At 39.2% G+C, this 27,948-nt stretch overlaps 1 protein-coding gene across 1 annotated transcript; it reads left to right on the top strand.

Annotated features, from left to right (window-relative positions):
• The first annotated feature begins 1,167 nt into the window (after positions 1–1,167).
• stk24b (serine/threonine kinase 24b (STE20 homolog, yeast)) lies at positions 1,168–25,527 on the top strand. Its single transcript, XM_030154326.1, has 11 exons — positions 1,168–2,015; positions 4,121–4,351; positions 8,997–9,053; positions 13,656–13,764; positions 14,083–14,240; positions 15,491–15,676; positions 15,818–15,966; positions 16,115–16,238; positions 16,447–16,515; positions 16,635–16,771; positions 23,355–25,527. Exons 1-11 carry the CDS (start codon positions 1,974–1,976, stop codon positions 23,389–23,391), a joined length of 1,299 nt encoding a protein of 432 aa, XP_030010186.1. The 5' UTR covers positions 1,168–1,973; the 3' UTR covers positions 23,392–25,527.
• The last annotated feature ends 2,421 nt before the right edge of the window (positions 25,528–27,948 follow it).

Here is a 27,948-nt window from a genome sequence, read left to right on the forward strand (position 1 = left end):
AATTAATTTTAATAAAATATGTAAGATTCAACACATTTAATATCTGATGTGGATAATTTCTATTTTTAAAAAAGTAGACCACTGTAAATGAAAGTGATGAAGTAGAACTATTAAAATCAAGTTTTGCTGTTATGAGTTCTTGAGTCCTTGTAATTGTTCATTATTTATTCATATTTCTCTCTTATGTCCTGATCGTGTTTTGTTACATTCTAATATATATATTTTTTAATATATTATGTTGCATGTCACATGGTTTTGTTATTTGTTGATGTGGATGACACTAGCTCGCTGTATTACAAATCTACCTACAGGTACAAGTAAAGTAAGTTGATTTGGAACGGTTTCATGTGTAACATTAAATAACTGCAGATGTCTGATTCTGAAATAATTTGGACTACTGCATTGTACAGTGTTGGTTAGTTTAATCCACCAAAATGCATCGTGTTCAATAAAATGAGATTCTAAACATTTTGCACTGTTGCTGTTCTGTGACCACATATCTCTGCTTTTCATAAGGTTAAAAAAAACATTTCTGTTTTCACCTTTGTGACAATCATTTTCCTGTTAATCCAACAGAAATTAGCTATGTTAAAGTAGGAGATTTTGAAACCCACCCATAAAGGAATCATATTATTATTCATGAAATACATGGTTTTCAGTGGAAAGAAAAGAGACTAATCTGAAAAGTAACTAAAATTGTCACATAAATATTATGGAGTAACAACATTTGCCTCATGAGATGTATTGTAGTAGTATAAAGTAAATTAAATATAAGAAATGCCTTACAATACAGTAGAGTGTAAGTATCTCAGATTTGTTAAGGGTAACTAGTTACATTTAGCACTCCTTAAAATATAGGCTAATAGCCTACAAGTATGCAATAGGTAAAGTAAAATCTACATGCTCAAATACAATTGTGAAGTTGCCTTATTGGACGCACGACCAGGCCCAAATGAAAACCTGAAGACTATTTTTGTGCACATGTAAGAATAATAACGTATTTATTTACGAGCTGTGGCTGAACCAGATAAACTTTACAGGAGACCTAGTGAGGTGAGGAGATTTCAGTGCTCATAACTGTAACAATAGGGTTAAATGTGGCCCTCTTAATATATAACGGAATTTCTTAACTTTCTTGGCCTCCATTCTGGTTCGTCCATCCACCTGGCTACACCTGTGATGGAGAAGTCAGGATGTTGTTGTTGATCCGGATCTGGATCCGCCCATCCAGGCGTCACAGCACCGACAAGATGGCCGAGAGTATGGAACGAAAGTGAGGGAGGAAACAAAACAGAGGCGAGCTATTCTTGCCGCAGATGTCAGACAGAGATCTGGAGGTTAAGTTAGTGCAGATATACAAGCTGGGTAATCGGTTTGTGGAGGCTCGTTTCTGTGAGTCGCATGTACGGTATGCAGAATAATTGTGCTCCGAGCCAGCCCGTTGACAGAACGTTTGTCAGGTCGTCAATGTTGGCTAGCTAGCAGGCTAACCATGTTAGCTAGCTGACAACACTGTTAGCGAGATAAAACGCTTTCAGTAAGTGACAGTGAGGTAACTGAGAAATATAAAGCTGTTGCTACTTCTTTGTGTCTTAGAACTGCAAATTATTGCAGCAGCACAACTTTCCTGAGTGGGAAACTGGAATTCACGCACTAGTTAACGCATCGGTAGTTGGTTAGCAAGCTAACATTGCGGATTTCTTCTGAATTAGCATTAGCAGACGGCTGTTAGCTTGCTCAGCTGTTTTGGGTTACTTGGGGTGGTTTGATACAGGAAGGGCTACTGGTGTGGGAAGAACACATTTTCTGTCGACGTAAAAGTACCTGGGACAACAAGAGCTCTCTGCAGACCTGGATAACTAAGGTGTCCCGCATTCCTAATTAACGGATAACTGAACTCTAAACAGAAGTCAAGCCGAGGAGGTCTTCACCCCTGCGGTGTTGCACAAGGAGCATAGCGAGGCAGCATCACCATGGCCCACTCTCCCGTCCAGGGTAACCTGCCGGGGATGCAGGTACGAGTGTCGTTAAGAGTTTTGGTTGTTTTGTTTTTTTTCTACATTAAGTTTCACCTGGAACAAAATGGACACCCGATGACTCCCTGCTGTAATGGGTTTACACATTAACGAACACATTTGTGGCATATAACATCAAAATGTGCTCTACTCAAGACGGTAGAGTCAGTTTTAGAGAAAAGTATCGCGATATCACAGCGGCCATGCCTCTGCTGAGAGTTGCAAGGGTGCAGACTATATTTACTTAATGATGGTTTCTTTAGTCAACCCTCAGTACATAGATGTCTGTAACAGACACTGTAGGGATATGCTACTTAAATTAGATATAGTTAGTAACTTGGCAGCCAGTTGGATTATGGAATAAAATATTGTGTTAAATAGGGTAGACATTCCTTGCTTCTAGCTTTCGAGATATGGCAAGACAATAGATGGGTTACTATTAAAACAGTCCTGAACTAAATTGTGCTTTTGTTAGTGAAATATTCATTTACTGTCTAGGTTACAATGAGTTCAAGTCCACAATGTTAAATGCCTGTCAGGTAATTATGATAATAAAATCCTTTATCAAACCATTCTTTTTGATATTGATTTGACCTACCTCTATCCTTGATGAGCACCTGATTTTCACTTCCAGAACACTTTATAAATACTTTAACCCAGTGCAGCTATCCATATTTTTCTTATTACTCCATTATTTAATAATCATCCTCCTTACAGGCTGTCAGTCGGTTAGCCTAAATGCCACAAATTTGCAATTGCATCTTCACATGAGGTATGCATGTCGTATAAGTCATATTTCTGATATTTCTGTAAAGACTCAAAGGCAGCAATTCTATCTGGCTCCCCTGCTCAAAGAAATGATCATGCACACATAGCCTTGTCTATGTCTTTGCTGCTATCTTTAGGTTTGTGCCTATAGGGGATAATTGTGTTGGGTAGATAACAACAGAAGATAACTGTTCCTAATGTAAACTGCCTCATGCACCAGATTTTATTCCCTGTGCAGGCTTGTTAGTAGATTTCCCTTCTCTGAAGCAAAAGAGTGCAGAATATGGGGGAGGATGCATCACAGACAGATAAACTGCTGGTGTTTTGGCACTGGTGGAAGCTTCAGTTCATTTAAAACAAGTTGTAAGGAAGTTCCTAATAATCATTCAAAGTTTGCGGTGCTACCTTATTAAACTACAAAGACACTTGAATTGATAATTCTGGCATGTTTTGGTATTTGTGGAGCAGTGCTGTTAAAATATGAAAGCTTTGTGGGTTGTAAATACAGCACCAACATTCAGCTCTAGACTGCATTTTGTCCAGAGGCTCTTGTTCCACTTTGAAGCTGTGTTCCAAAACAAAGCACCTCACTGTTTTAATAAAATATAACTCAGCATTTTATAATTTCTTAATCTGTTCTGCAGGACATTGTCTATTAGTTGGATCATTGTTTAGTTTTTTTTCCCCATAAATCTCGCTGAAGTCCCCAAAAGGATCTACACTGATGACATAAGGATCACTTCTTGCATAAGGCAGCTGTTTCATTTTTAGCTATCTTCAAACCGGCATAGTGACCCTTTTTCTGCTCAGAGGAGGTCATAAAAAGATGTTTTTGTCAGTGCCTGCTCTTGTGTTTCCCACATAACAGCCTCTAGAGAGTTAAGTCATTTTTGGTTTACTTGACTGTTCTCATGTACACCTTAGTTGCTGAATCCAATGTCCAAATCACAGAAAATCAGGAAAGAGGACATGACACCTATCAGACAACAATCCTTGTATTTGCAGCAGATTTAATGCATTTCTGAGTGAGAAGTAAATGCATTTTTGTCCCCATTTGTGTTATTTAAATGTTCTAAATCTGCCTGTCATCTAATTGTTGCACTCTTTCCCTTTCACTCTCCATGTCTTGTAGCTCTTTCACAAACACAAGGTGTTGCAATGAGTGCATTAATCTATCCTGTAAGAGTGGCCCCCTGCTGTTGTTGCGTATTTATTCCACAACATTCAGTTCTTTTTAAACATTTCCTTTTTCTTTTTCATCTCGGCCTCCCCTTTCCTCTCCCTTTACCTTTACATTTTTTTTTTTTTTAAACTTTATTCCCCTCCTTCCTTCAAAGAACGCCAAAGTGGACCCGGAGGAGTTGTTCACCAAGCTGGAGAGGATTGGCAAGGGTTCGTTTGGCGAGGTGTTCAAAGGCATTGACAATCGGACACAGAAGGTAGTGGCCATCAAGATCATAGACCTGGAGGAGGCGGAGGATGAGATTGAAGACATTCAGCAGGAGATCACAGTGCTGAGCCAGTGTGACAGCCCATTTGTCACAAAGTACTACGGCTCTTACTTAAAGGTGAAATGGATATTGTGCATTTGTACTTTTGTTTTTTCCATCCATGTCCCCTAACCTTCAAGGTAGAAAATAGGAAGAGACTTAAAAGAATTGCTTTTTTCTGCTCACTTTTTCCTCAGAATAATCCAAAATTAAAAGGGATTAGACTGAGATAACTTCAGACACCCACCAAAACCTTATTAGTGTCATCATGATGTGTTTAGAAATGCATCAGGCTCAGTAAGCCAGTAAACACTTCAGTAAACAAGTAGTAAATATATACTACAACAATTGGCACAGCATGATATGGCCCCTTTCATATCCAGATAATGATGCATATAAAATTTGCAGGCATAGGCTATATGTGGAACATATTTGATCAAGGTTTTGTTTTCTGAAAATCTTTAGATATGCGTAAATCACAAAATCTGCATGTTTCTTATAGAGAACTTCCTCATTTGCTTATTGTAATATTTTAAATGTGAAGGTGTTCTTCCAGTCAAAACCTACCAATGAGCATGGAGGAAAACTAAAACAATGCTTAAAACTAAATCAGTGTTTCCCCTAGTCTTCCGTCTTGTGGTGTGGCCCAGGGGGCGGGCGTACATTGTTCATTTTGTTATAATAATAAGGTGCTTTTCAATCGGTGTAATTATTTATGTATTCAGAAACTTTTATGTTCCTTTCTTCTCTCTGGCACTCTCTTTTTCTGTCTATATGTGTAGATATACACTACTGGTCAAAAGTTTTAGAACACCCGAATTTTTCCAGTTTTGTATTGGAATTCAAGCAGTTCAAGTCCAATGAACAGCTTGAAATGATACAAAGGTAAGCAGTGAAGTACCAGAGGTTAAAAAAAAGGTAAGGTTAAACAAAACTGAAAAATAGGTACATTTCAGAATTATGCAAAAAGGCAAACAAGAAATGGGTTAACAACTTAAAGCAGTTCTGCAGCAATGGAGGTTGATCAAGCCTCGAAAGTATGTGCTACCAATTCCTACAGGTGTCCCAACGTTTCTTAATTACTTCCAACCCCCTCTGCATAAAAGTAGTGCTGGAACACACTTTGGTACCATACCATTGTGAGCATTATTTGAACAGTATTGTACTGCAGAAAGGAGTGTGTTACTATAAAATTGGAAAAGAGGAAAAGGCAATTAATGATAGAAGAGAGACAGACCATCATAACACTTAAAAATGTAGGTCTTTCCCACAGCGAAATTGCCAAGAAAGTCAAGGTGTCAGTAAGTCCAGTTTCCTTCACCATCCAAAGGCACTCAGAAACTGGGGGAAATGCAGACAGGAAGAGGTCTGGCAGAGCCAAAGCCACAACAGAATCAGAAGACAAGTTTCTGAGAGTCAACAGCTGGAGTGATAGGCGACTCACAGGACATCAGCTTCAAGCACAGCTCAGTAGTGGTCGTAGTAAGCAAGTCTCAGTTTCAACTGTGAAGAGAAGACTTTGAGTTGCAGGTTTGATCAGTCCAAAACACCTTCTTCCAGTCTTCAGTAGTCCACTGGCGGTGTTTCATGGCCCAGGCAAGCCTCTTTTTATTATTCTGAAGTCTCAGCAATGGCTTTCTTGCTGCAACTCAACCCATCAAACCTGCAACTGGAAGTCTTCTCTTCACAGTTGAAACTGAGACTTGCTTACTACGACCACTACTGAGCTGTGCTTGAAGCTGTTGTCCTGTGACTCGCCTATCACTCCAGCTGTTGACTCTCAGAAACTTGTGTTCTGATTCTGTTGTGACTTTGGGTCTGCCAGACCTCTTCCTGTCAGCATTTCCCCTAGTTTCTGAGTGCCTTTGGATGGTGAAGGAAACTGGACTTACTGACACTTTGACTTTCTTGGTAATTTCGCTGTGGGAAAGACCTACATTTTTAAGTGTTATGATGGTCTGTCTCTCTTCTATCGTTAACTGCCTTTTCCTCTTTTCCATTTTTATACTAACACACTACTTTCTGCAGTACAATACTGTTCAAATAATGCTCACAATGGTATGGTACCAAAGTGTGTTCCAACACTACTTTAATGCAGACAGAGGGGGTTGGAAGTAATTAAGAAACGTTGGGACACCTGTAGGAATTGGTAGCACCAACTTTCGAGGCTTGATCAACCTCCATTGCTGCAGAACCTGCTTTAAGTTGTTAACCCATTTCTTGTTCGCCTTTTTGTATAATTCTAAAAAGTACATTATTTTTCAGTTTTGTTTAACCTTACCTTTTTGTTTTATTTTTTTTTTACCTCTGGCAGTTCACCGCTTACCTTTGTACCTTTTCAAGCTGTTCATTGGACTTGAACTGCTTGAATTTCAATACAAAACTGGAAAAATTGTGGTGTTCTAAAACTTTTGACCGGTAGTGTATGTATTTTATTATTGTTTTATTTATTTTATTTTACCTTTATTTAACCAGGAAAACCTTATTGTGTTGTGTTGTGTGTATGTGTATTGTGTAGCAGCTGGCTAGCTAGCTGTTTTATCCATCCATCTGTTATCTCTCTGACTCTGCCTGTTTGTGTCTAAGTTATGTTTACATTTTCTAACTAACTTACTACTAAACCAGTCATCCAGTGGTGACTTGACTGAGGCTACGTGTAGACGGTAAAGCCTCCTACAGAGTTGAGCGCACTGTGTGCGTACTCCACTTCGGGTCTGCATCGAGTACGCGCGGACACCCGCAGAGTCAAGTACACCCGACTCTATGGGAGCCTTAATGATCTGAAATGAAAACACAAAAGTGGTGTTGCGTGCCCCCCTTATTCAGTTGTAGGGGAAACACTGTAAATATTGAATGCTTTTGTTGCCACAAATATAGGCCTATCAAATATAAGGGACTTGCATAGTTAGTAAAAGATGTTAATGGTGTTTGAATCTGTTTGTAGACTCATCTAGCATAATTCTCTGGACTTGTCATACCCAAATCGTATCCATGTCTCAGGAGGAGCTGCTATCGTAGATACAAACCCCTCAATTTGTTTTTGGCTGGTCTGAGTTCTGAGTCATCCTGTTCAGAATTACCCAGCGTTCTGCCACTTTGATTCCTTCCACGTTTGTTTGTGTTGCCTTTAGGGCTGGGCAATATGGAAAAAAATCATATCATGATAATTTTTTTCATATCGGATGATATCGATATGTATCACAATATAAATCAAATCACTATTTTTGTCAAGCTTAAGTTTTCCATTACTCATTAGTTAGTTGTGAAGACATCAGAGGGTTATTTTTGATTTAAATATGATTTATTTTCTGTCAGGTTGAACATGACAGATGTGCTGAAGAACATTATAAAACTGTTTCAGAGAATAAAACAGGCACATACTGTATATTTAAAGCTAAACTAAAAGTCTGACCAGCAGGCAAAAGCTTATTTTAAAGAGAACACAAACAAAACAGACCATCTTCACAAAACAATACCGGGGGTACATACGTGGGGGTGCGTTCCTTAACTGGCGTAAAACTGAAAGTGAAACTTAAAGCTGCGTATGACTTTCATCACCAATTTTTCATCAGATCTGTAAAACCCATGTCATAGCCTAAGTATTATGAATCTGTAAGTCTTTCTGTGATTATGCACCTGAATCTCTTCCCTCATGGTGAGAGATTTTGAAGTGTACTCCACCATAAACAATCCATTTGTTTACAAACAGAGCCGGTAGGTCACTTGGGCATTTTCGGAAATTTGTCGTGATGTGCATTATGGGAAGCGGAGCTCCATGCAGCCACATTTTGGCTGCAGCAGCAACAAACATGGAAACGGCTTCATTGCCTCTTGCTACTGCATGGAGCTCTGCTTCCCACAGTGCACATCACGACAAATTTCAAAAAAGGCCTAAGTGGCCGACTGGCTCTGTTTGTAAACAATTGGATTGTTTTTGTAGGAGTACACTTCCCGCAAGGGAAGAGATTCATGTATGTAATCACAGAAAGACTTACGGATTCGTGATACTTAGGCTTTGACTCGGGTTTTATAGATTTGATGAAAAATTGGTGACGAGTCATACACAGCTCTACACAGGAAAGGTGAGTTTTTGCATTCTTCACATAGGCTGCATGTATTCATTTAGTGCACCTCTGTATTGTATTGAAGACCTCGAACCGAAATGGTTCTCACCCTACTTTTGAGTAACCCGGTTGCCCTAGTACTTGGTCACATTTTCTCCTGAGGGAACAGTCATTATCTCCCACTGCAGCCCAAAGATTAACATGTATGCTGCGACTGGCTCTTATGCCTGTGCTGTGTGCGTCAACCTAACTTGACATGGCTCTAGCATGATTGGTTTGATGCAGCGCTACTTAATTTCGATTGGCTGTTCTCATGTCTGTGAAAACATGGTCGAATGAATTCTGTCGAAATTGTACAGAGCATATCTCGTATGTCTCGAGGAAAAGTTATTTCACAATATATATCGTTTTGTTGTCCAGCCCTAGTTACCTTCATGTAAATTTATTCTCAGCATCTGTGTGGAAGAACACGAAATGTCATGAAAAACCTGGAATTTGCTTCATAGCTAAATAAATGATAGAATACAAACTGATGTAAGTTTTTCTGTGGGTATAGAATATGAGTCTAGCTGCACAGCTCTATCCACAATACACCAAAGTTCATAATCCCTTTTGCTTTTTGCTGGCATCTCATTCTCTTTTTGTCTCCACTGTTCCAGGACACAAAATTATGGATCATTATGGAGTATTTAGGTGGAGGCTCAGCGTTAGATTTGGTAAGTCACCCTCCTGCATTCTCCTGATGGAAAAGAGATAATATAATACAGTCTGGTAGAATATGTTTTATGTTTTTCAGACATACTGAAGATTTTTTTGTTATTTTACTAAAATCAAAGGTGGACCTTGTTGTGAATATTAATTGGGGTTTTTGTTCTTGTGTTTATTTAAAATAGATTATAACAAAAACAAACAACAACGTGGGAGTGATTAAAAAAATATTCCACATTTCCCGTTAAATATAGGGAAGAGATGGGTGGTGTGGCAGTAGTGAGCTCGGCCTCAGTTTGGATCACATAATCCTTCACAAACTGTGCTAGCATCCCACGGAATTCGAGTGTGTTGCTGTCTCCCTGTATATCACCAATAAAATAGTTTCAAACACTTTGATTATATGCCCTGACATTCTATAGTCTGGATAATGTTTAAAATGTATCTGTGCAACTTGTTTAGTCTAGCAGATCAATCACAAAACCACATAAAAAAAGGCACTCAGTGAGGCAGCTAGTACTCCTGTCTCATGGCAGAGCCCACATGTTACTCTTGCTACTGGACAAGTCAAGTGCAGCGATTCATTCATTTTTCCTTCTCGCCCTGCCTTAATATCAAAATGGAAGAGTATATATCCAACATAATTTGATTGAAAATTTTATTGTGACCATAAATTAAATGTGCATCATGTATGTATGTGTAAAGAATGCTAATGTGAGATATGAAACATAACCTGTTAACTGTTGCAGGGTTCTTGGTACTGTCGTTGAACGTCGGGGCCCCCAACGCTGTTCCAGGGGACCCCGACGCTGAGATTTGACCTGCTATGCTGTCTTTCAACCAGCGTAGCAGTGTTTTTTTTTTTTTTTGTGTGTGTGTGAGATCGCCCAGCGTAATGATAACAAGATTTGAATTTGAAAAAATATATTCCTTTGTCTAGGGCTGCACGATTAATCGATTTTGAATTGAAATCGGATTTTTTAATTAGGATGATTTTTAAAAAAGGGAAATCAGGAAATCAATTTCATCTTTCTTGTGCCTCCGGGCCACGCACCTGCAGGCTACCGTAGGTTCTTCTTCCTATCTGTGACAGCAGTCTTTCACAGAAGTCCATGTAATGACCGGACTTTAAATCTGTTAATGAACCCGCAGTAGTGATACCAATGTAAGCCAATGTTTCACACACGGATCCCTCAATTGAAATATAACTGCATGGGGATCACTCATCTTCTGTTGTCCCGGATCCGTACCGTACTCCGATCCGGGTCCGGGTCGCAGGGTCATCAGCCTCAGCAGAGGAGCCCAGACAGCCCTCTGCCCAGACACATCCACCAGCTCTGGAGATAGAATCCCTCTAGCGTGTCCAGGGTCAGTCTCTTCCACTCACAGATTCCCCAATTTAAATATAACCGCATGAGGATCACTGATATTACGTGGTCCACGCACGCACGACTGATGCCTGTCACTGACTTACATTGGTATCACTTCTGTGGGCCAGATACCCAGAAAAGAAAAAATATATATATTTATTTATTTCTCTTACTTGCTAAATTTTTCATTCACAAATGTAAGTTCTTTAACACAAAACCAAATATTAATTTTTTGAAAGTTGTTGAACTTTATTTAAAGCTGTTCGATAAATCTGGAAACAAAAAGGCTGTAAAAACCATCAGTATTTGCTCTGATTTGGACATTGTATTGTAGTGTATTCTATTCCCCTTGGCAAAAGTGTTATGTTATTTTCTTGTTGTATACATTGTTTGTACACTCTACTTAATTGAGTAAAGATTTAATGAAATTTTTTTTAAAAAACTTCTGTGGTCCCATCACGTAATACCATCATAGATTTGAGGTAGGGAGCAGTGGCTTGCATTGTGGGCTGCTCATGAAAATGACATGCTGACTTCTGTTGTCTTTTCTAGTTTAACCCAAAAATTGAACTCAAAATCGAAAATCGAGTTTTTAGAGGAAAAATTATTTTTTGCCAAAATAGTGCAGCCCTACCTTTGTCTTGGTGCAAAGCGCTGCAGACAAGAAATGAGAACAATATAATCAACACGCCTTTGTGTGCCTTGGTATTGTCTGACGCCTGCCTGGCAACATCACTTGCCTTATGCTTATTGGCTAACAATGAGACTTCAATCAATTTATCTTATTTAAACGGACCGATCACCCGTGGAAAATTATATCTAAAATTTAGCCTGTGCATGCGTGTAGTGTGAGTGCCGCTCCGACTATCCCGTATGGAATAATTCCCATCAATAATTACCATTCACAAATTTAAAAAAAAAAGTTTTTGTTTTTAATCATAATTGTAACAAAGACAAAAACTTGGCTTCATTCCTCAAAATTTGCCCCTCAAAATGCAGGAAATAGTGTTTCAGAGAGTTATAAATTTCAAAATTTTCCGGGGGACGATGCCCCGGGACCCCCCTACAAAACTTGTGCCATGTACCGGCACGCACCGCGTACATGGTGCCCCTATATAGCGCCCCCTACAACTTCACCTTTATGAAAATTGCTTCAGTTCAGACAACCGATTTGGCTCAAATTTTAATCAGTTGTCAATCTCCAAGGCCTACTCCCATTTATCAAAAGAAATTGCCATTTCGCTCAATAGTGCCCCCTACAAATTTACCTTTACAAAAATTGCATCAGTTCGGACATACGAACACTGATTTGGCTCAAATTTGACTCGGTGGTACATCTCGCAGGCCTTCACCCATTCAATGGAAGAAATTAAATTTTGACTCCATAGCACCCCCTACAGATTTACTTATACAAAAATTTGTTCAGTTTGGACATACGAACACTGATTTGCCTCAAATTTCAGTCAGTTGTTAATCTTCCAGGCCTGTACCCATTCATCAGAAGACATAAAATTTGGTGCTAGAGCGCCACCTGCTGAATGATGGATATACTTTTACTGGACATGCCCGTGGCGAGGGCCTTTCAATGCCACTTGTAGCTTTAATTGCCTTTTCCTCTTTTCCATTTTTATAGTAACACACTACTTTCTGCAGTACAATATTGTTCAAATAAGGCTCACAACGGTATGGTACCAAAGTGTGTTCCGACACTACTTTTATGCAGACAGAGGGGGTTGGAAGTAATTAAGAAATGTTGGGACACCTGTAGGAATTGGTAGCACCAACTTTCGAGGCTTGATCAACCTCCATTGCTGCAGAACTACTTTAAGTTGTTAACCCATTTCTTGTTCGCCTTTTTGTATAATTCTGAAATGTACATTATTTTTCAGTTTTGTTTAACCTCACCTTTTTTTTTTTTTTTTTACCTCTGGCAGTTCGCCTCTTACCTTTGTACCATTTCAAGCTGTTCATTGGACTTGAACTGCTTGAATTTCAATAAACTGGAAAAACTGGTGTGTTCTAAAACTTTTGACTGGTAGTGTATGTATGTGTGTATGTATGTGTGTATGTATGTGTGTGTGTGTCTGTGTGTGTGTATACACACATATATATATATATATATATATATATATACATTTTTTTTTTTTTTTTTTTTTTTTTTTTTTTTTTTTTTCCTCCTCCTGCCCTTGCTACTTCCCTGACACCTGTTGATGATTCTTTCAACTTTATTCATCATGGAGATCATTCAAAAGACGTGTAAAACTGAAACAACAAACGCATAGAAAAAGTTTCTATGATCGCCAAATATAAACAAAAAAAACTGCTATGCCCTTCTAAGATGACATGTAACTAACAGTATCTAGAGCTTGCATGCTAATGTTTGTGGGCTAATGTGCTAATCGCTAACTTAAATGCCAATCAGAAATAAACGTATTTTCTTGCGTCTTTCTTAACAAATTTACAAACACAAACCCAGCTAACTTCACTAAGTGTACACATATCACATAGAACATTTATACATACATACAGGCTGAGCTTGGCCCAGAACACAGAGCTGCTGTCATTTTTGTGTTACTTGGACAAGACATTAAACAGGAAGTCCCTGGCACAACATTCGGTTTGCTTTTCACAACAAATGTAAAACTTAAGACTCTTACAAAATAAAACAGCTCTGAAAATACATAGGAACACAAAAACAGATCCTGGATGGACAGGTCAGAAAGTCCGGGGGTATATATTTCATTAATATCCTATGCCACCCAGCAGCTGAGGGGGCTTCATCCAAAATTAAATGATGTAGAATATTTTCCCTAGCACAGAATGCTCTAATATTGTATAATTTTTCAAATATACATCAGTTATATGGACACCAGGAATGCCCAGAAACAGAGAAACCAGGTCCAGTTCAAGCTCTGTTTAGTGAATATTAGTTTAAAAAAGCTTATTTTCAGAGGAAAAATACTGTTTAACTGAGGAAAATATTTATTCTATTCTAAATTTGTCCTCTTTGTTTCAGTAAGTCATATAAAAGTAGGGAAACCCTCATGGTGTAGGTAACCCTAGGAATTCACAGGTGTCACGTTTAAGTCGGAAGGCATGCTTCAGCAGAAACAAGGAGAAAGAATAATGAAGGGGGAAGTATGATAGGAAGAAACTGCTGATAACACTGTTACAGCCATAGTTCATGAATTTCCTCTCTCTCTCTCTCTCTCTCTCTCTTTCTCTTTCCTTCTTTGAAAGATGGAACCGGGTGCTCTGGACGAGACCCAGATTGCCACAATCTTGAGAGAGATCCTGAAGGGCCTGGAGTATTTGCACTCCGAGAAGAAGATCCACAGGGATATCAAAGGTGAGCCCACTATCTGGCAGTGCTGCCATTAGAGGACACAGGTTTCACTTGACTAAAGCTGCCAGTAAACACAAATATCACATAGCACATAAATGCTATCGACTTCCACTTACAGTTTCATTCATTAAAGAGTTTGTGTCTCTCTGGGAAGTTGAGGTGCACACTGCAGTAGTTCACTAAGACCCTTCTGACAATAGTTCCCTCTTCAGGAAATAAATTTGTGATGGAGATAAATGGGTTTAACAGAAGTGTCTAAAAATATGGCACAGGTTCTCAGTCAGACTCGTACTGACCTCACATCTGTCGTCTTCTTCACAGCTGCCAACGTGCTGTTGTCTGAGCAAGGAGAGGTGAAGCTGGCTGACTTCGGCGTAGCTGGGCAGCTCACAGACACTCAGATTAAACGCAATACCTTTGTTGGCACGCCATTCTGGATGGCGCCAGAAGTCATCAAGCAGTCGGCCTATGACTCTAAGGTGAGGGCATAGAGAAGGAGTGAACACAGTTAAAATCAATTTAATTACAGCTCAACTAAATGTCTTCAATCTCCGTTTTCAGAATTCTGAACATTTAATTTCTATTTTATTCCTTCTGTTAGTTCACCTGGCCAGCTTTACTTCACTAATGTCAAATTTTACAGTCACAGAGAATATATTTTTATTCTACTTTCATTTATCAAATTCTCGAAGGGTCAAACATTGAACCTCATTTTGTTAACATTCAGTGCAATAATTCTCTAACTTGCATAACTTGAAGCATTGGCACCAAAATCTGTTCATCTCACATCTCCTTCTTGAATGATTTAATTGCTGACATTCAGTCTTGTTTATATTTGGTGTACTGTTGTTGACGAGAAACCAAACTTATGGATGTGTACAATGAAAGTAGTTTCAACTGGCTCCTGATAACAATTAATTTCTAATTTGATGACATCAATTTCCAGATCCAAAGAAAAGTTGCTGATTTAGCTCAATGAACAGAGGGAATATGCTTTATTACCTTGCCCCCCAAAGGGGAAGGCAAGCGGCATTGTTTTTGGTTCAGTTTGTTTGTTGGTTAACACTATCAGCAAAACTACTGGTTTAATTCATACAAAACTGGGTTTATAGATAGCCAGTGACCTAGAATAGATGTCATTACATTTTAGGGAAGGTAGGTCAAAGTTCAAATTTTTGATGAATTTTTTAGAATCTTCCAATTTTTATAATGGGCAAAATATATGTGAGGGGCAGGGTTTGTTGTGCCTGGCACCACTTGCTAGCAATGTTCTGATTCGTGAAAAATTCTGAATGCATTTAGCGAAGAAAACTCAAACGTAAACATCTTTGAATAAGCGATGAAGTCTTGTCTTTTGGCTTTCTGCTTGGCAGAATAGTACATTTAGATGATGCTACTAAATGAGATTACACCCTTGTTTGATAGAGTGTTGTCCTAATGATAAATGATTACTTTTGTGGCCTTCTGTGTACTTAAGCACGCCACATTCATGCAGAAGATGTTTAGTCTTAGATAAGTCTGTAACATATCAGAAATAATAGACTTTTAATAGACTATTAAAATTATATGTAAAGTTTTTGCTTTTTTTCTTCCTCTTACCTCAAAAATCACAGATATCACTCATTTTGTTGATGTTGTTTTCAGTTTGTGCAGAGGTTCAACAGGAAGTTGACACATCTGAGTGGTTTGCATATCTGCAGTTATTGCTCTGTGTCTGTGTACGCTTCAGGCTGATATCTGGTCTTTGGGCATCACAGCCATCGAGCTGGCCAAAGGTGAACCCCCCCACTCAGAGCTCCATCCCATGAAGGTGTTATTCCTTATTCCAAAGAACAATCCGCCCACATTGGAGGGCAACTACAGCAAACCGCTCAAGGAGTTTGTTGAAGCTTGTCTCAACAAAGAGCCCAGTTTTGTGAGTAACTGTTTTTGTCATTTATCAGCTGTGATTGGAATAATTCCTGCTTTTATTCATGCTGCAGCAAAGACTTTGGATTTCATTGCTTTTCCTTACTGTCATGTGCTCATTTCGCTTGTTTTGCCTCATTTTCCTCAGAGGCCAACTGCCAAAGAGCTGCTGAAGCATAAGCTGATTGTTCGTCATGCGAAAAAGACCTCATACCTGACTGAGCTGGTGGACAAGTACAAGAGGTGGAAGGCAGAGCAGTCCAGAACCACAGAGTCCAGTTCTGACGAGTCTGACTCGTATGTACATCAACATTTTTCTCATAATTGATATTTATGGATTATTATTTGTGTTGCGTCCTTTGTTCCCTCTCTTCTCTACTAATCAACAAACATGCATGACTACATTACATATGTGCTGAGCCTCTTTTCACATCCGTCCAATCAGAGAGCAGGATGGCCAGGCGTCAGGTGGTAACGACTTTGGCAGTGATGACTGGATCTTCACCATCAGAGAGAAGGACCCCAAGAAGCTGCAAAATGGAGAGGGACAGTCAGGGGCAACAGAGCAGGTGAGAATCAGTTGAGAATGTCATAAAACTTTTAATCAAAACATCAAAAGGATGATCGATATATGAGGATGACATGAGGCAGTGTGGTGCTACTGTGGGAACTCTGCATTCTATGCTGATTTAAAATTTCCCTCCAATCTAAATCTACACCACATATAATATATACAGAATTACATAATTTTCTCCATGTTCACCTCCTTTTCCACAGATAAAAGACATTCCAAAGAGGCCTTATTCACAGAGCCTGGCCACAGTTATCTCTCCTGCATTAGCTGAGGTAAGAGCTTCCAACCTGGAAAAAAAATGTCACATCATCAACTATTTAGAATATGCGCTTTTGTCATTGATAACAACGCCACATCCTATTGTCCTGACTCATCTTCTCCTCACTTTCAGCTGAAGGCGAGGCAGGAGCAGGTAAACGGGAACCCCATGGTCCTGGATGAGCTGAGGGAGGCCATCCTTCTGGCTGAGGAGGCCTACCCTGGCATCTCCGATTCACTGGTGGCTCACATGGTGCACAGGCTTCAAAGGTACTACTGCACTCACAGAGGAAGCCAGGGCAGGGTTAACAGTCATCCAGTTATTAATTTTTTTTAACCTGTCCTGTTCAGCAATTTGGCCTCCAATATATATCTACTGGGTGCCACGAGTTGCTTGACAGAATTGATCTAAGAGGGTTTTGAACCAAAGATCAATTCCCCCTATTGGCTGGATTTAATTATTGTATTATTACCGTATGGATATTACCTGATGGGAGAGCTGGGGCCTATTGCACAAAACTAGGATAAGGGATTAAGCCGGGATATGTTGGTTATCCTGGCTCAACTTTTCCTTGATCCAGTTGCACAAAAGCAGGCTGGGGGAAACCAGGACATGTTTTGATATAAGTTACCATGGAGATTTATTCTGTGGAGCTAGCCTGCTCCAGACCAGGCTAAATTCCAGGATGTATTTAATCTCATCCCTTATCTCAGTCTGCAGTCTTCACACATGGAACCAATAGTTATTCCACTGCTCATTACACAATGGAATCACATTAACTAGACCCCCTGTCAGTATTTAAACATTTGTGATTATTAATTTCACTAATTTTACATAAATGATGATTTTAGGTGATTTTGCAATCATTAGATCAGTTCAGTTCAATTGTGTTTATTCAGACATTTCAAACATTATTCATTTATGCAGATACAATGTTTAAAAACTAAAGTCTGTAAAAGTAATCGGCTGAAGCCTAAGCTTATTCTGCTGACCCCCCCTATTCATATCACCAAACATGAAAAAAAAGTAGATACCAATGCCTTTAGCTTAGTAACAATAGCAACAACAAAAAACTAAACAATTCAATAGTTTGAGTCGTGGAAAAATTAACATTCACATTCTTCATATATTTTCATGACATTTAAACATAGTTTTAAACATAAATTGCATTGTATAGTCTTGGATTCAGGATTGAACTTGTTCCTAACATTTACTCCAACACACACCGACTAAATGTCTTCATATTTGTTCTAACAGAAGGTTTCTTGAACACATGACTTCCTCTGAAATTAGAAACACTTTCCCATATTTTATACAAGCTCTGAATATGAACAGGCAATGGATTTTTCAGTTTGAACATAAATTATGCTGTTTTAAAGTGGACTAAGTTACTAAACTTTAAAGTTTTAAACTGGATCATAAACTGATGTGTGTGTTCCCTATAGGACACTTTATTGATCATTGGTATTGGCTTTTTCTGAATAATGGTGATTGGATTTGTATTAGTTCTGTAAGTATTTCCATGCACTACGTCATATAACAACTTCACCTCTGGTGTGTAGTTATTCCAAGGAATTTGATTACATTTACCCTTTCAATCTCTGTATTATTTATACTTAGATACTTTAGTTTCCCATAGACTGTATGTGCCATATAAATATATATATATATATATATACACAAAAAGTAACATGATGTTCCTTTATTGAATAAGGATCAATCAAAGCAAGTAAACCATCAGCTCCTGTAACAGTCAAGTCACACAGTGACTACAAAATAGAAAGAACAGAATCAAAGCATATGATGGAACAGAAGAATAAATACACATTCAAAGGTAGAAAAAGCCCACGTCTGTACACTGAAAGAAATGCAGGACAAATCCATGCACAACAAATGAATGGATGCAGTAGCCCCCCTGCAGCACAGTTTACACACAGTACATAGAAAGTATGTAACACAAACATCAAAACAGGCCAAATCAATTTAAATTGAATAAAAAACAAACACAAATTCATCTGCCCCTGCAGGACATATTTACCTTAAATCATGCATGTGAATTAAAATAATTGAACACATACTGGTCCCTGACCAGCTGCCCACTGCGGTCATCGGGGAAGATGGCAGGATTTTCCCAGTCCATGTGTGATGCACTCTGGGGGGTCCCTCCCTCTCTCCTCAGGCCACATTGTGGAGGACAGCACAGGCCACAGTGATGTCACATGACCTCAAAGGGTTGACCCTTAAGTGATGATGACAGTGAAAGCGTGCCTTCAAGAGGTCAAAGATCATTTGGATCCTGGTCCTTGTCCTGGCATGGGCATGACTGTAGGCCTGCTGTGGTTCCTGGGGGTCTGTGTTTGGTGTCAGGAGAAAAGGCTGGCACGTAGACCCCCTGTCCCCCAGAAACACACCAGACCTTGTGATGGGCGTTGATAGATTCCAGAGGTCTGATAGACTCAGGAGTCATGGACCAAACCAGACCACTGAGACACAACACTGATGAGACAGTCAGCATGGACCATCTGAAATGATAAGATGAAGAATATTAAACCAAACAATGAACATCACAAGCACCGAACAGTGTTCATTCACCCATAAAGGCCCAGCACTACTTTAGTGTCAGTTCACAAATGAATTTTCACTATATCTAACCTTTCTTAAGTGATTTATCTCCATTTATTATATTATCTTCTATACTTTGTATTTTATCAGTATAAAATCAGGTATTTTCCTGTATTTAATTCACTGATCATGAAGATGTTTATAAAAACTCAGATTAAAGTTGGGGGCATTATATCAAAAACAGAGAAAACTGTAGAAAAAGTGACTTTCATAAAATCTATCATTAACTGAACATAAAACAAGCATTTCCACCCACTGTCATTGATCCAATTCCATGGGTTTGACTGGTGAATCAATGTTGTAGAAGATGACGGTGTATCCACGTTCACTATGGAACCTCTGAACGTCCAAATGGGTCATATCTGATGACCATGAAAAGATGAAGAACTATATTATACACCAATAATTTACACATATTGATTGGATTAGTAGATCAATAGGTATTAAGCAGTTTAAATCAGTAGATGGTTTTGGTTGGTGATGGATGTTTGGGTCTTTATAGTCAGGGAGCCAAAGTATGAAAAACTCAATAAAATGGTTTGAACCTGACATGGTCTGTCATACTTTTTATTTGTGGTTTTTAGCTTACCAGCCAACAGGCCGTAAGCTATTGTCGTCATACGGCATCCAGCGGCAGCGTCTGACATCGTCGTCTGTCGTCCATTACAAAAATTTCGATCGTCGTCTTCTCCGAAACTACTATTCTGATTGACTTCAAACTTGGTATACAGCTTCTTTATGATGATGTCAACAAAAATTAGGAAAATTATTTGGATCCGGATCTGATTCTGGATTTGGTGCCACTTTGAAAAACTTCCCCATTATAAGAGATAGCAAGTGGATCAATGCAATAACTCAGTAAATATAAATGATATCAAGTTGACATTTCTACAGTCAAGCCCTGATGGGGAGATGACCAAAACATTATGTCCACATGCTGACTAGGATCTTCTTCTGGATCCGGGAACTTACAGAAAATTTCACATGGGCTCTTATGGGGAAAAAATTTCAATCGTCTTCTCCGAAACTACAGTTCTGATTGACTTCAAACTTGGTATACAGCTTCTTTATGATGATGTCAACACAAGGTATTGAAATTATTTCAATCCGGATCTGATTCTGGATTTGGTGCCACTTTGAAAAATTTTCCCATTATAACATATCAGATGACAGATGTCGATAAAGAAATTTTGCGACAGCGCCCCCTTGAAAAGTGGAAATACATTACACCAATGGGACCACGTCCAACATAAAGTTTGTCGTAGAGCCATGAAAATCGGTACACAGATTCTTCGTCAGGAGACGAACAAAAAATATTATTATGGCCACGCCCCTAAACCAACCCTTAGTCGGCCATATTGGATTGAAATTTCCAAAATGCTGAGTCAGCATTTTTGCTGACGTTGAATTTGAACTTTCTCCTCCTTGGGCGTTTGGCCGAATGAGCTCAAAATTGCAGTATCTAGAGAAGTGGGGCATCAAAAGTTAGCCACATTTTTGGGATCGGTGTCACCATTTTTTTGCGATGAGGCTGCAAGCTTTGCGAAGTCTTGTCGAAAATTTACCCTGACAAAAATTGCTTCTGCTCAGACATACGAACACCGATTTGGCTCAAATTTGACTCAGACTTCTATCTCCCAGGCCTACACCCATTTATTGGAAGAAATTAAAATTTTACGGTAAAGTGCCCCCTACAAACTTACCTTTCCAAAATTGCCTCAGCTCGGACATACGATCACAGATTTGGCTCAAATTTGTGTCAGACGTCAATCTCACAGGCCTACACCCATTCATCTGAAAAAGTTGAAATTTGGCTCCATAGCACCCCCTACAAATTTAATTTTACTAAAGTTGTTTCAGCTTGGTCATATGATCATCTATTTGGCTTAAATTTGAATCAGTTGCCAGTCTCCAAGGCCTACACCCATTTGTCAGAAGACATTGAAAATTCACACAATAGCGCCCCCTACAAATTTACCTTTACAAAAATTGCATCAGTTGGGACATACGAACACCGATTTGGCTCAAATTTGACTGAGTGGTACATCTCACAGGCCTACACCCATTCAATGGAAGAAATTGAATTTTGGCTGCATAGCACCCACTACAGATTTACTTATACAAAAATTTCTTTAGTTCGGACATACGAACAAAGATTTGCCTTTATGAAAATTGCATCAGTTGGGACATATGAACACTGATTTCCCTCAAATTTGAGTCAATTTTCAATCTCCCAGGCCTGCACCCGTTCATCAGAAGACATTAAAACTTGGTGCTAGAGTGCCACCTGCTGAACGATGGACATATTTGTACTGGACGTGCCCGTGGCGAGGACCTTTCAATGCCGCTTGCAGCTTTAATTCTGGCTTGGTGTTTGTGCAACCAATTAATCCTGGACACCCTTGTTTTGGATTTGTTGAACACGGCTTAGTCAGTTATCCTGGATGACAGAATCCTAGTTTTGTGCAATGGGCCCCTGGACAAGGTTATACACGAACAAACATTGATACAGACCCTGTAACGGAAACAAACAACAGGCAAAAACAAATTAGTAACAACAACAGTAGAAGAATATCAGTGACTTTGAAGGACAGAATAGTCCGATATCACAATATCCAGTAGCAAACAACAAATTGAAACCAAAAAAAAAAAAAAGCAAAAGTAGCAACAGAATAACATTGCTGACTTTAAAGCAAAATTACTCAAAGGCATCCAATGATTAAGTGAAAGACTTGATATCAAATAATAAATTAAGATCTTTTTAGTATATGCTACAATGGAGCAGCATGACCAAAAATGTGTCAGCAATGTTTTCTTTAAAGATTCTGGCAGTGTCTTGGTATATGAGGGGATGTTTTTGTAATGACTGATGTTTTTAATTAAAATTTGCTTGAGGAAAAAGGTAAACATCCATCATTATATGTGATTAATTTGAATATTTTTGGGGACCTTTGAGGACATGATATTGGACATTTGGAAACAGTTTTTCATCATTTTCTGACAATTTATTGACCAAAAAGAAGATATGGTCAACACTAAAAATAATGATGTAGTTGCAGTTCTTAACGGTCTTAAATCCCTCCATCCTTTCTCATTACATTTTGGACAATTTTAAAGGTGCAGTATGTAGGAATTATGTTCTAAGTAATTATAAAATGGCCTTGACTGTCACCAGACATTAAGGAATCATGTTCATTTCAAATACTGATATCACTGACAGTAGTAGTCCAGCCAGAATATTTGCATTTGAAAAGCTCAGTGTCAGCCCTGAAATTATGTTTATGTTGTCATTGTGTGTTTTGGTCTGAGGCTCCGACCATCACCTGTTGTCCAATCACAGAGTCAGTAGCCTTTCAGCATCCAGGTTGCCAGTTCCCACTGAGCTGCAGATGGAACATTTCTGATCATAAATGTCTCACGTTAATAAACCTAAAAGGCCTCTTATTATTCCCAAATACGTTATGACAAAGAGATAAACAAAACAAGGACATGTATAGGAGATGATTTTGAAACATGGAGACGGCTGAAAGCGGAAAAGAATTTGAAGACTGACGCCGGCTCTCCCTCAGTTTGACCACCCAGTAAGAACCACTGAGAGCCGGGGCTGTGGTCTCTTCACCTAGTCCCAGACCGTCGGTCTCTTCACCCGGTAAGAACCACTGAGAGCCGGGGCCGCGGTCTCTTCACCCACCCGGTCCCAGGCCAGTGGTCTCTTCTCCCAGGGCCGGGCTGTGGTCTCTTCTCCAGGCCCTGGGGAAGAGACTGCCAGTCTGGGAGTTGTGAAGAGACCGGGTACCGGTGTAGGACTTGTCTCCTGCCATGGTAACGGGGGGGGGGGGGTCATCAGCTAGTTTCTTATAATACTAAGGTGGGGGGGGGTAGCAAAGTGGAAACCCTAGTAGTAGACGCTCATGCTGGATCTGGCAACCCCTTGTCTGGGGGGAGGCGGAGAGGATACCACGCTCTACAGTATTTTGAATGTGATTGCAGTACCAGCTTTGGCCACAATCCTACATACAGCACCTTTAAGTATAATTTCTAGTGGCAAACAGAACCACATGATGTTTTGCCCATCAAAGTGTTATAGTTTTTGCTCCTTTCATCACGAAAAGTGAAAATTGGGACTAGATCTGATTCGATACCCATCTCCAGAAAAATGATAAATGCACTTAAGGATCTTATATTTCAAACACAAAATCAATCTGTGCTGTTTTGTGTCTCTTTTTTCAGTTTCTCCACAAGCAGGACATCTTCCTCCTCCCCCTAGTGATCGACTCACTGCTTCAGCCCTGCTCTCCCAACCCCCCCTACTCACACACCACAGCCAGATCAGAGGGTTAAAAGCCAGGGGTCAAGTCATTCAACACCAGCTGACCACATTTGACCTCCTGTTTGGGGGGGGGGGGGGTTAACCAAGCCTGTAAAAATTACTGAACTCCCAACTCTTAGCGGAGGATAACAGAGAAACTCTAAAGAGCTTCTTATAGTCAAAATGAGCGAAGTCCGGGAGGCAGCAGAACCTGTTGAGTGGGCTGGCGCTGACTCTGATGGGGGTCAAAACCCTCAGACCGATGGAACATTAAGGCAGAGAAACCCACCAGAAAAACAGCAGCAGATGTCAGACTCTGGGCTCTGTAAATGCTATACTCCTCCAGCTGCACACCATGGAGTCACCACGTGGAATTTGCTCGAAGAGGAGCTGAAAATCTCCCCTAAATCCAAGACAAGACTTCAGTCCCCCATTTAATGCAGGCGTCATATCCCCAGAACCTCTGAAAGCATGCTTGATGAACCTGCAGGGATATTATATTAGTGTGCAAGCTGCGTGTCTGTGTGCACGTATGTGGACACCTCCGAGTGTGTTTGCGTGTGTGCACGTGTGCTCTTGCGTATGTTGTAAGACTCCCTGTTTAGGCAAATTGCAGCATTCTTAATGAAACCTCAGGTAAAGTGCTTTAAGGGGACTTTGTCCTCCGAGGCAGTAAGGGGGGGTGGGCAGGGGTCGCCATGCTGTACATGATTACAAGTTGTCTTTGCGGGAAAAGAATCACTGTGTACAAAATGGTCATGCGCATTTTGTAGATACTGATAATGTTTAAAAGTAGATATTTAAAGATTCAAAAGTTACTCCAACAGAAAGAACAGAAAATGCCTTGCCTTTTTGAGATATTGACATCTTTGTTCTGGCATTTTTCATTTCATCATGTTAAATTTGTTTGATTTTACTCGTTTGTGAGTGAAATTCAGTTCAGTATTCATCAGTGTTTCTTTCTAAGTGACTGAGTTTCCTATCTTCCATTTCAATCACCTGCTGAATTATGATACTAAGCATACTTTGTTTAGGGGCAGAAGCTTTTCCTTTGTTTTGTAGTCAGGTAGGGGAGCCTCCTACCTGTACTTTACTTTTTAGGCATTTTAAATTGTTTAGATGTGATTGAGGGCAAGACAGAGCGGTCAGCAGTGGTTCTTAAATTAAAAAGGCAACCTTTGGATTAAAATTGGCAGAAAGAAAGCAAATAACATTGAATGCAGCCAAGGACAATTACAAAGCCACTATGGCCGACTCGATGCTGATATCGTGAAGTTTTTTTTTGTTTTTTTATCTTCCTTGCTTGTAATTTATCCTTAGCATTACTTATGTGGAGGTGAGAAAAAAACTGGTAAAGACCATTGTAGGCAGTCACATCGTTACCATATCGGGTGTATTGACAACATCATGGCCAAATAGAACAGTACATCAGCACACGCCAAGCTCACATCACACACTGGGCAGAAATAAATGCCATTTTTATTTTCCTCACTCCAGACATTTCTGTTCTCACTTCCACATCATGCTAGAAGTGCCATGTCCTCTTTTATGCTTTCACCAGATGTTTGTAGTATGATTTGCACCTTTTTTTTTTTTTTTTCAAATTTCAGATCAGTTTTTTGCACTTTGAAAGTGTCGAGTATTTAAAGAACCTGTAATAGGAAAAAAAATACAAATGAAAAAAGTTGCTAATAGCCATGTTTTACTATATATGTTTACTTAAGAGTTCCAGAATTTACTACTGTGCTAATGCAGCAATAATGTTGAGGCGTTGCATCAAGACGCACTTGTCAACACAGGGATTGAAAGAAATATCTGATATTTTTATAACTGCAAAGAGTTAAGTATGGAAAAATGGAATGCTTTATGGATATGGGCACCTGTCTCTGACAAAAATATCTATACCTTACAGAAAACATATGCTACGGAAATAACTACAAAATGTGTACATTTGGTCTCCTTTATCATAGCTGACAGTTTATAGTACTGTATATAATCTTTGCTTGTGTCATTTGAGAATTCCCAAGTTAAATGTAAGCTCCTTGTAAGCTTTCAAAGTGACATGAGAAATAAAGATCTAATGCTAACTGAGAACTTTTAGTCGTGTGATTATTTCTACTTATTTGATCAACTTGGAGTACCTACTCTTAAAGCAGTTTTATACTTTACTCCATGACACCTCAGAGGTAAATATTTGACTTTTTACTCCACTACATTTATCTAACAGCTTTAGTTACTTTTCAGATTACAGCTTTTCATCACCTTCCTGTCCAGTGAAAACCATGCTAACTCGATGCCAGTGATGAAGTTGGGCAAGGTGACGAAGAGATGAGTTGGGGGAATTGTCAATATCAACCTCCTTTGTTTTTGTCATTCATTGTGTTTGTACCGAGACTGGGAACAGAAACGAATCTCCACTGAGGAACGACAAAAGCATGGATCCACAGTCTGCGAAGAGCCACCAACAGGAAGCACTGGCCACTGCTCCGAACACCACCGTCCGATCCATATGGAAGTAAGAGGGGGGCGTATGGAGAGAGATATTTCATTTTTCATTTCATTTATTTATTTGTATCAGACATGTAAATAATTAGTCCATAGAGTATAATAAACATAGAGTATAATAAACATTAAAAAAAAACATTAAAAAAATAACAATAAAAAGGGTTTTATATATATATATATATATAAGTATGCACACACCCTGTCTTCAATAACAAGTATAAAGATGCTGGTGCCAGTATTTAACAAGTGTAGAATCTGCATAAAAGACAGAGTTAACAATTGTAAAAATCACATTTCTAGAGTGACTTAAACGCAGTATAAAATTCAAAATTGCTTTCCGTAACATAACTAGAAGCACTCGGAGATCGCAGACCTCCGCCAAGGCTGATCAGTGGCCCCCCCCGTGGGCCCCCCCACCCCCGATCACCACCAAAATTTAATCATTTCTTCCTTATCCCATTTCCAACAAACCCTGAAAATTTCATCAAAATCTGTCCATAACTTTTTGAGTTATGTTGCACACTAACGGACAGACAAACAGACAAACAAACCCTGGCAAAAACATAACCTCCTTGGCGGAGGTAATAAGAGCGAACATTATTAAAACAGAACATACCACTAGCACTACAGTTACAATAAAGACCATGTATAATATGGAATGCATTGTTAAAAGCCACTCTGAGTGAGCAGTACAACGTTTAAAATTAACCCATAAGTATCAGAGATAAATATTCAAGCAAAAAGATATGAACAATTTATTCTTAACACTAGTGGAACAAAAATAAAACCTGCGAGAGATAAAATTACTCCTGCCATAAAGACTCCTAACCTTAGTTTGAATGTCATTATCATCACTAAGATTATCAGATAGAATATGTCCAAGGTACTTGTAGGTTTGGACATATTCTAATGGAAGGTTATTCAACTCTAGTTTTTACATTGTACCTGTTTGTGTCAAACAGCATCATCTTTGACTTACCAGAGTTAAATAAAATATCATGACTAACCATACTGGGAGCAAGTGTCAAGCAACTGCTGGACGCCCTTGGCAGATGTAGCAATTAAGACTGTATCATCTGTATACATTAGATGATTAAAAACAGTTCCCGAACAACAACAACCAACTGGAACATTATTGAGTTCAATACTTAACAATTTGGTATAAAAATTAAACAGGAGTGGGGAGAGTTTCCCACCCTGTCGGACACCATTTGTGACAGAGAAATCCTCAGATAGTACTGAACCCCAACGAACACAGTAAACCTGACTAGAGTACCAATATCTAGTGATGGCAAAATTAAGCTTCCTGAAGCAATGAGGCTTTCCAACCCATTGTATTGCTCAAAGGTTCATTACTCGAAGCTTCATTCAGTGCTCACTAGTGACATCTGCTGGTAGAGTTAAACTGTGACAGCGAAATTATTCAAATAGAGTGAAAAACTAACAAACTATAGCTGTATATACAATGTTTTCAAAATAAAGATATTTGTTGAACCCACATACAATAACAAGAAAGTCTACTTTATATACTTTGTAATACTGCTATGTCTTCAGCCCATTTTATTCCTAATAATGAATTGCACCCAAAGTGACCCTGCTATCAGTGTGATTATCATTGTTAGTTGTGCTTTTCTTTGTCATGGACCCATTATTCATTCAAAGTACTTGGTGTTATTGTGTGTTAGGAGTGCAATGCTTGTGTAGGGACACAGTGTAGTATATGTGTTTTTCTGGGGGGGGGTTAATCATTTTTATTTAAAAACAAGACTTTTTTCACAGTTTCTGGTTTGAGGCGGTTCCTCCTTTTGCTGATAACCTCTCCAGCCTTAGAGAACACCCTCTCACAAGGCACTGATGCCGCTGGTGAACACAGGAACCTTAGTGCCAGGTGGTATAAATGAGGATACACATGTTTTTGTGTATGCCAATACTCCAGTGGATCCTCATTTCTTCTCAAGTTATTTTCAGCCAGGTACCGCTCCACTTCTACAATGGCATCTGCTGTGGCAT

Source organism: Sphaeramia orbicularis, chromosome 2 (genome assembly GCF_902148855.1).
Source record: "Sphaeramia orbicularis chromosome 2, fSphaOr1.1, whole genome shotgun sequence".
Classification (NCBI taxonomy): Eukaryota; Metazoa; Chordata; class Actinopteri; order Kurtiformes; family Apogonidae; genus Sphaeramia; species Sphaeramia orbicularis.

Bases quoted from the DNA above. Each gene is read 5' to 3' on its own strand.
- stk24b (XM_030154326.1), top strand. From the start codon at position 1,974: ATGGCCCACTCTCCCGTCCAGGGTAACCTGCCGGGGATGCAG. The intron at 9,054-13,655 runs GTAAGTCACCCT...CTTCTTTGAAAG, and splicing joins GAGGCTCAGCGTTAGATTTG to ATGGAACCGGGTGCTCTGGA. The intron at 13,765-14,082 runs GTGAGCCCACTA...TCTTCTTCACAG, and splicing joins GATCCACAGGGATATCAAAG to CTGCCAACGTGCTGTTGTCT.